This window comes from Cordyceps fumosorosea (assembly GCF_001636725.1).
Source record: "Cordyceps fumosorosea ARSEF 2679 chromosome Unknown scaffold_107, whole genome shotgun sequence".
In the NCBI taxonomy this organism is placed as follows: domain Eukaryota; kingdom Fungi; phylum Ascomycota; class Sordariomycetes; order Hypocreales; family Cordycipitaceae; genus Cordyceps; species Cordyceps fumosorosea.
In genome coordinates, this window is record NW_017387407.1 from 1 (window position 1) to 8,464 (window position 8,464).

The window sequence follows — 8,464 nt, forward strand, 5'->3', positions numbered from 1 at the left end:
GAGACTAATTAGATCCCTATTAAAGTATTAGTCTTAGTTATAATAATGGTTATTATTTCCTATACTTCCTTTCTCTTATATATTAGTAGTCTTTTTATTAGACTTATTATTAGAGCTTTAGTAATAGTTAGTTTATCTACTTACTATATTAATTAGATTTAGACTTAGTACTTAGTGAATTATTTACTTATATATAGTTTCTATTATATTCTTATTATATTAGATATATATAGATAGTATAGGTATTTCCTATAATATATTTATTTTCTTTAGGTCTTTATAGGAGAATACTATTAGACTCCTTTTAATTCATTATAACCCACCCTTAAAGTTCCTCTTTATAGTAAGGTTCTTCTCCTATATTTAAGTCTAGACACTACTTATACTTAATTTTTTCTAAAAGGTGTTTTTTATAGTAACTATATGTATATAATACCTATAAGATTTAGTAGTATAATAAATATATTATAATAGTTTCTAGATATTCTAGATCCTCTAGAATGTTATTAGGCTATTCTTAATCCATCTAGATTACTTCTTATAGTATTTCTAGGTTAATAATTTTATAGTCTTTAATTAATATAATTTTCTACTATCCGTTCTTCTAGAGTGTAAAATAGTTCTTTAACTTAGTATATCCTATTTCCTTAGAGTACGTCCTAATAAAGGATACTATAGGGGGTTCTATTAGATTTTCTTTATTATAGAGTCCCTCTTCTTCATCTAGTAGTAATTAGGTTCTAAAGTCCTAATCTTCACCTAAGTATATATTATAATCTACCTAATAGTTAGTATCTAAGAAGTATTCTTTATTATTAACTATACTAATATTATAAGTTAGTAGGTTACTATAGTTTATTATATTTAATCTATAATTTTCTTAAACTAGCTTCTATTACTTCTTAAGTGCTTTATACTTATTTATAAAGTGTCCTAACTTCTTATAATTATAATAAGTTTTACTTTTTACCTTAGAAGTGTTTTAGTATACTATATTAAGTTCTATAGGGCCTAAATAGGTTCTATAGGCTATAGATCCTCTAACGCGTTAGCCACTATTTAGCTAGTAATATAGTAGTAGGTTATTCTATTTTCTAGTCCCTTATCCTCTATATTTAAGTCGTCTAGTATAGAGTTAGTTATTAACCTTAATAATCTTACTAGTAAATTCATTAAAGGTATTAGGTTAATTATCCTTTATAATTTTATCCTTTATATCCTCTTATAGAGTATTATAGAGTAGCTCTATTATACTATTATTATTCTATATAAAATAGTTTAAAATATATTTAAATTCCCTTATAAAGTATTAAGTAGATCCAGTCTACTTAAGGGCTTTAAGCTTATATATAGTAGTGTGTATTTTATCTAAGTCTCTAAAGGTAGTTTAGAGTAGTTCCTTAAAGCGTTTATATTCTCTAAAGATTTATATAGTCTTATCTTTAGGTTCTTTATTATTAAGGTAGTCCCTAAGAGTTAGCTCCTACTACTCTATTGCTTTTCCTATAAAGAGGTTTCTAATATAAAGTATCTATACTATAGGGTTAATAATAGTAGTGTTTATATATAAATAGGCTTTTACCTAAGTTAAGAAGTTTTAAATATCTCCTTTAGTTCTATTAAATAAGTTAGGTTTAAGAAACTTAAGTAGAGTAAGGGTTCTATTATTAGTATTCCTTATAGTCTAGATTTAAGTAATAAGTGTATTAATCTACTACCTCATCTACACTATAGTATTATCTAGATTAGTTATTATACTACTAGTAGTGGATATTATAAAGGTTAGCTACTTATAATTTTAAAGGTAACTTACTAAATAGGACTAATTAAAATATAATAGTAGCTTAATCCTAATCTATAGTAAGTCTATTTCTTAAGTAGAGAGTTAGTTTAAGTGTATAAGTGCATATAAGCAGTTATTATAGTATAAGTTATATTAGGAGATGTCTCCTAATAGTAGAGCTATTACTTAGATTAATTAGTAGAGATCTAGACTACTTAACTATAGGAATACCTCCTCCTTAAGTACCTATCTATCTCTCTACTATATTCTTAGGATAGCTGGATTATTTATCTATCTATTAATCATTCTAATTATAGTAATTAATAAGTGATCTATTAATCACTTCGTAGGTCACGTGACCCTATGTCCTATTTGGGATACTGGTGTGTCTGACTTAGCCCGACTCACTCAGCCCCACCTGTGCATCCTGTGCGTTCGTAACACCCCTACAGCGCCTACGAAAGCGCTATAGCCTCTAGCCGAGCCTTACTATAGGGTAACCTACCCTATAACTACCTAGTAGTTATCCTAGCTACCTAGAAGCTCCCTTCTAGCTACCTAGGAACTACTACTCTACTATAGAGTACTACTCTATAATAGGCTTATAGAAGGGACTCTACTATAGCTATTTTTAGCTTTTCTATAGTAGAACCCTACCTATAGCCCTATCTATAGAGTAAATCTACTATAGTAGGATATTACCTTTCTATAAAGGCTCCTTAGCCTTCCTCTAAAGGAAGATAGAGTCTTTACTCCCTTTTAGTGTATTTACCTTCTATAGCCTTAGAGCGTACAGCTTAGCTATAAATATAGTCATAGTTCTAACCCTAGTGGTTAAGATAGAGTATAAAGAAAGTTATAAAGGTACTAAACGCTACTAGAAAATTCACTATAATACAATCCTATAGGCACTAGTAGCTATAATAAAGACTACCCTAGGCTCTACCCTAGAGCTATAGCTACTAGAGCGTATAGGGCCTTAACTAGACCTCTCCACCTACTATAAAGACTCTATACAGTACTATAACCTTTAAATAGTGGCTATTAATAAGCCCTTAGTAGCCACAGACCCCCACAGTACTCTACATAGGCCCGGCTGTCCTCGTAGGTGCCCCTACAGCGCCTATGAAAGCACTATGGCCTCTAGGTAAGCCCTACTATAGAGTAACCTACCCTATAACTACCTATTAGTTACTCTAGCTACCTAGAAACTCCCTTCTAGCTACCTAAGAACTACTACTCTACTATAGAGTACTACTCTATAATAGGCTTATAGAAGAGACTCTATTATAGCTACCTTTAGCTATTTTATAGTAGAACCCTACTTATAGCCCTATCTATAGGGTAAATCTACTCTAGTAGGATATTACCTTTCTATAAAGGCTCCTTAGCCTTCTTATAAAGGAAGATAGAGTCTTTACTCCTTTTTTAAGCCTTGCTAGGCGCGGCCTTCTTCGCGTTAACGTTGGTCCACTTATTGCACAGGGCGAACGGGATGGTGAGGATGCAGGAAGCAAGCGTGATTAAGAAAACAACCTGGATACCCCATGAGTACGCACGTACAACGCCATCTACATCGGCACCACTGAATATTTGATGCAGTTCGGTGGCACCAGTGCCCGTGACACGGCCGGGATCGACGTTTGGCGCCGTGCTGCGAAGTTTGACCACGACCTGGTTGACAAAGGCGGATTGCCCAGCAGCGAGCATAAGTGTTGCGCCCATGGATCGATAAACTGTGTAGGAGGGATATGATTAGCCAGATGCACGATAGGATCCAGGAAAAAGGACAACTTACAGATAATAATGGCAGTCGTGGGAGCAATGTCTGTAGGCTCCGCAAAAGCCTGGGCGACGACGACCGGTACCTGCAAGGCGAGGCCGTAGCCAAAGCCCGCGAGGATCTGGTAGCCAACCCATTTACCCGTCGATGTGCCAATATCTAGAGTGTAGAGCAGTCCGGCGCCGACCGTCACAAAGACCGACCCGGCCAGCATGTAGGGTGTCGCGTGCGCCCGTCATCGTGATGGCCTTGCCCGATCCAAACGTGGCCACGCTGAACATGATGATGAGGGGGATGCTGCGCACACCAGAGGCAATCGGGCTGACGTTGTCGATGCTCTGAAAGTATATGGGCAGATAGTAGAGGGTGGCAAAGTACGCGCCGGCAAAAAAGAAGCCCCATAGGCCGCTGGCCCAGACGGTGCGCTTGGCCATGATGCGCGGCGTCAGCATGGCGCGTTCGCCCTGCAAGATTTCGACGGCAGTGAGCGCGGCGCAGATGGCGACGAAGCTGACGATGAGTCCGATTACGACGCTGGAGTTCCACGCGTTGCTTACACCGGCGTACTGGAGAGGTAGGATGATACAGGCCAGCGCCGCCATGATGAGGACCGTCGCGATCGGGTCCATGTGCAGAAGCTTTTCCTTGAGGGTGGCCTCGTGGACAATGGCGGTTTTCGGGGTCTTGAAGGTGAGTATAATGACAGCAGCGGCGACTGCACCGATAGGAAGGTTAATGTAGAAGCACCTAATTTGTCTCATGTTAGTTAATTCTTGCTACATTAGGAGTCCTAAAGAAACAGCAGAATGCCACTGACCATCTCCAGGTTGCTGCCTTTGTAACTGCACCACCAATAAGCGGTCCGCAGACAGCGGCCACGCCGTACGAGACACCAATGACACCCGTGTAAGTGGCTCTCTTGTCGGGCGGCGCCGAAAAAGCCGAGATGGTGTAGACACCCGGCGCAATGCCCGACGCGCCGATGCCCGAGATGGCGCGGCCGACAATCAGGGTCGTCGAGTTCTGGGCGACGGCGGCGATGAGGCTACCAATCTCAAAGACGAAGATGGCGACGAGGAAGCTGGTCTTGAGGGGGAAGTACTTAAAGACCTTGCCCCAGGTGGACTGGAACGCGCCGAGGGTCATGAAGTAGGCCGAGCCGTACCAAGAGATGTCTTCGAGGCTATGGAACTGGTCGGTGATTCTGGGAATGGCAGTTGCGACGATGGTCTGGGATGCTAGAATCAGGGCCTAGTACGTTGTGTATTGCGTTGGAAACGTGGCTAAAACTCACCTGGTCGATCGAACAGAGCGTGATGCTGAGGATGAGCGCAAGGATGATGAAAAGGACCTCGAGGCCATTGGGATATTCCACTACAGGCTTTGGCGCCTCTTCGGGAGCTTTCTCCTCAGAAACAGCAGCTTCCTCTGATGCCATAATGGACGTTTGCTTAGAGCCGAGAGGCTGCTTGATAGGTTGCTTTGAGTCCTCGGCCTCGACCTGAGCCGGCCGCGTTGATGAAGACATGTTAATTTTGTTGTTTTCCTCGCTACAACTCTGGTTGAAGTTTTCCACCTTATTATTGACTCGAGACGCAATAGTGAAGCTTTCGCGATGCGATCTAATTTTGTGTGGACCAAGCCGTTATAAGGCAGACTCAAGCTTCCCTAAAACACGATTTCGGAGATTGTAAAAACACGCGAAAACAACTAGAACGGCTACGTGATGGGGAAGGCACACCTAATCCAGCCCTAGCCTCCGGCAATCGCACTGGAATCCGGCGTAGGACCCTTACCTCCGTTAACTCTAGCGAGCCCCTGGAACAGCAGCACACTGTCCGTAACGCCGAAGGAGGCGGGTCCTCCTTTTGGTGATAAAACTTATAGTATGCTTAATCTGGAGTTTAGGGATTTAATGTCCTCTTTGCCACCTAATCCTGCCATTACTTCCGTTAATTCCAGTAGGCCCCTGGCACAGCAGCACATTGTCCGTAACGCCGACGGAAGGATCTGGAGTTTAGGGATTTAATGTCCTCTTTGCTCAGTTTGGGCAACGGGTATGCGAGCCTGTGTTGACAACTCGCAATCCATGACCGTGTTCATGACAACATGAAGATACAATTAATTATATGGCAAAATGACAGGACCCATAGATTCATGTAAAGTAGTGGCACACTAACCCTAACTCTGCGAACGCTAAGGCTGCTTTTCCACATCTCGCAAGGAGGCGCTAAGTTTAACCCGTCGACGGCAACCCCACGCCCCAGCAGACCTCATCCGATTTCTGCCCACCGGCTGAACTCTCTTCACGCCACATCCGAGTTCGGCATCAGTGGCACGCCACCAAATCCCCTCTACTACGGCAAGGTTAATCTTGACAGCGTCTTCATCCAGTATCACAGCTGCTAAGTAGCGGCCAAGGTACAACAAGCTGGCATTGAACGACTAGACCTAGATAAAAGAAATATATACTTTGGTAAACACGTGTATTGATTAGAAGAGGATGAGATTTCGTAGGTTGTAATTTTACTGATTTTCTTTTCTTTGTAGCTGTACGCCTGTCCACTAACTCGTAGTACACTCTCTAATTCACCGCGAAATGGGACCTTTAGTTTGCTGCCCGAATGAACATGCAAAATAGTAGGAGTACGGTGAGCCTTGCGCGAATCGAGCTTCATGCGAGAGCTTGACGATGCATGCCGCTGCCATCGCGTTCGGGTTTAACCTTCGGAGCTAGCAATTGACAGAGAAACACTTTATGAAATGAGGGCAGCATGCTGCAGATGAAATGCAGAAAATACGACGGCTCTCCACCTTGTTCACAGTATTCAAGTCTGACGACCAGTGTCCGTTTAGCGGTCTATGACTGGCCACGACCCGGCCGCTGTGAAGATGACCAACCTTCGCTCAACCGGTCTTTGCAACAGATTCAACGCTACTTGTCCTAAATCGGTACAGTTTCCTAGACGCAACCATGCGTTTATCCGCACGAGCCTTTGCCTTTGTAGCAACTGGTCGTTAAACAGGCAGAAGCCAAGCATCGACGCAGTCGTCCTGTCCTCAACTAACGCCCATTGTGTTCGCTTTGCAGCCGCAGTGAATCTGCTGCCCTGTGCTCGCGTGCCAAGAGATTGGACTGCAGGCTCCATGCAAGTATATGCCGGCTCAAAAGGAGTTCAGACATGATTTAACGAATCACGCCAATCTATACAGGTAAACATTAAGTGACCCAACGCTACCCTGAACGTCTACCTGATATTGTCGTGGTCTAGGTTTAGGGCCTAATCGTGAGTTGCTAGACTTACTAAACAATCTATAAAGTTAAGGATTAGAATCTATACTTAAGTGTTTTATATAGTCCTTATTTATAAATAAATAAAGGTTTAATTTTTTTCTAAAAGATTATAACCCTAACTAGAGTTATATAATTTTTTAATATATTAATAATAGTATTTTATAAAATATAGTAGATAATCTATCTATTTTAATAAATAAGGATAAAAACTATAGTTTTTTATTTTTTCTTATTCTTTTTTTATTAAAGAAGTAAGAAATTTAGTTATTAGTAAAAGAAGATAGTTTCTAACCTTAATAATAAAGTAATTATAATAGTATTTAGTATCTTAAAAAATAATTTTAATAGTAATTATAAAAATATAATTAATAATATATTTTATATACTTTTATATATAAATTATATTAAGTGAATAATAAAGTTATTATAATAAATACTCTATTAGTATAAGTTTAAATATAAAAGCCTTTAAATACTAATAAAAAAGTATTTTTTAAACTCTTTTAAATACTTTAAATTTAGTATTAAAAAGATACTATTCTTATTATTATAAATAGTTAAATAAATTACTTATATAAAATAAATAAAGAGAGTAAAAAAGGTTCTTTAGTTATATAATTCACTAGCTAAGGTACCTCTCTTAACCAACTTATATATCTAATCCTTATATTTAGTAAGTTTAGCAACTCACGATCAGGCCCTTAGGGCCTACGCCGCCCGGACTAGCACAGCCGGACCATGGGTACCAAATCAAGGTACGCGTATACTGCCAAAAAGGGCAAGACACGGGCTAGAAAACTTACTTTACTTTCTCCTCCCAGCCATCCGATACACTAACAGGTGACGTTAATATGGCGTAGGCATGACAGCCGTTGAGCATCATCGCGAAAGCCTGCGTTCATCTTTAGTCTTAGGCTTCCTCTACATACTTGCAGGCGTCTCTTCCCTGCTAAGGCCTCATTGCAATGCAGCTACTTACGAAGGCACTGGATTTGCATCACTATCGACGCTCTGACCTATGTTATCCGGAATCTTAGTTCCCTTGGGAGACATATTAGCCTGTAGTATAGTGACGTCAAAGGCTTGAACCCACCACTCCGTCGTTGACGCCTTTATGTGCATCGGAAAACAAGTCGTGACATGTTTTTTAGTATATCAACTAGCTGCCGCCGAGTATTTTCTGTTCTCATTTGTAGGCAAGAAGCTCACCGACATTTATCAACATCATCTGTCATGGCACCGACATCAGATCTTTACTTCACAGTGGATGCAGAAGCGACTTCCGACTTTTCATACCCTGAAAACCCCGGACCTGAAAACTTCGAATTGCATACGCACGATGCGCTGACTGCCAGTCATGCTTTGGCTGGAGTAAAACCCCAGCAATCGGACAAGGATATAGCCAGTGTTGGAGTAAAACCTGGCAATAACGAAGTGAGGGACGCAGCAACGTTTCAGCCCCATATCTTGGGCATGTCAAAAGAAGATGTGTGGGTGATAATCCGCCGATTTAACTTCTTAGTCTTTCGCGTCAAAGCCACGAAACACCAGCCAATAAGCGACTTGGATATGGGTTCAATTGAACAAGGGAAGACATCTCCAG

The 8,464-nt window shown here is 40.4% G+C and overlaps 1 protein-coding gene across 1 annotated transcript; it reads right to left on the minus strand.

The window, feature by feature from the left end:
- Positions 1-3,211: 3,211 nt before the first annotated feature.
- On the minus strand, positions 3,212-5,094 carry ISF_09947 (Major facilitator superfamily domain, general substrate transporter; the record flags this gene model as incomplete). The annotated part of the gene is made up of 5 exons (XM_018853546.1): positions 3,212-3,519; positions 3,582-3,725; positions 3,766-4,313; positions 4,384-4,817; positions 4,861-5,094. 5 exons carry the CDS (start codon positions 5,092-5,094, stop codon positions 3,212-3,214), a joined length of 1,668 nt encoding a protein of 555 aa, XP_018699265.1.
- Positions 5,095-8,464: the final 3,370 nt, after the last annotated feature.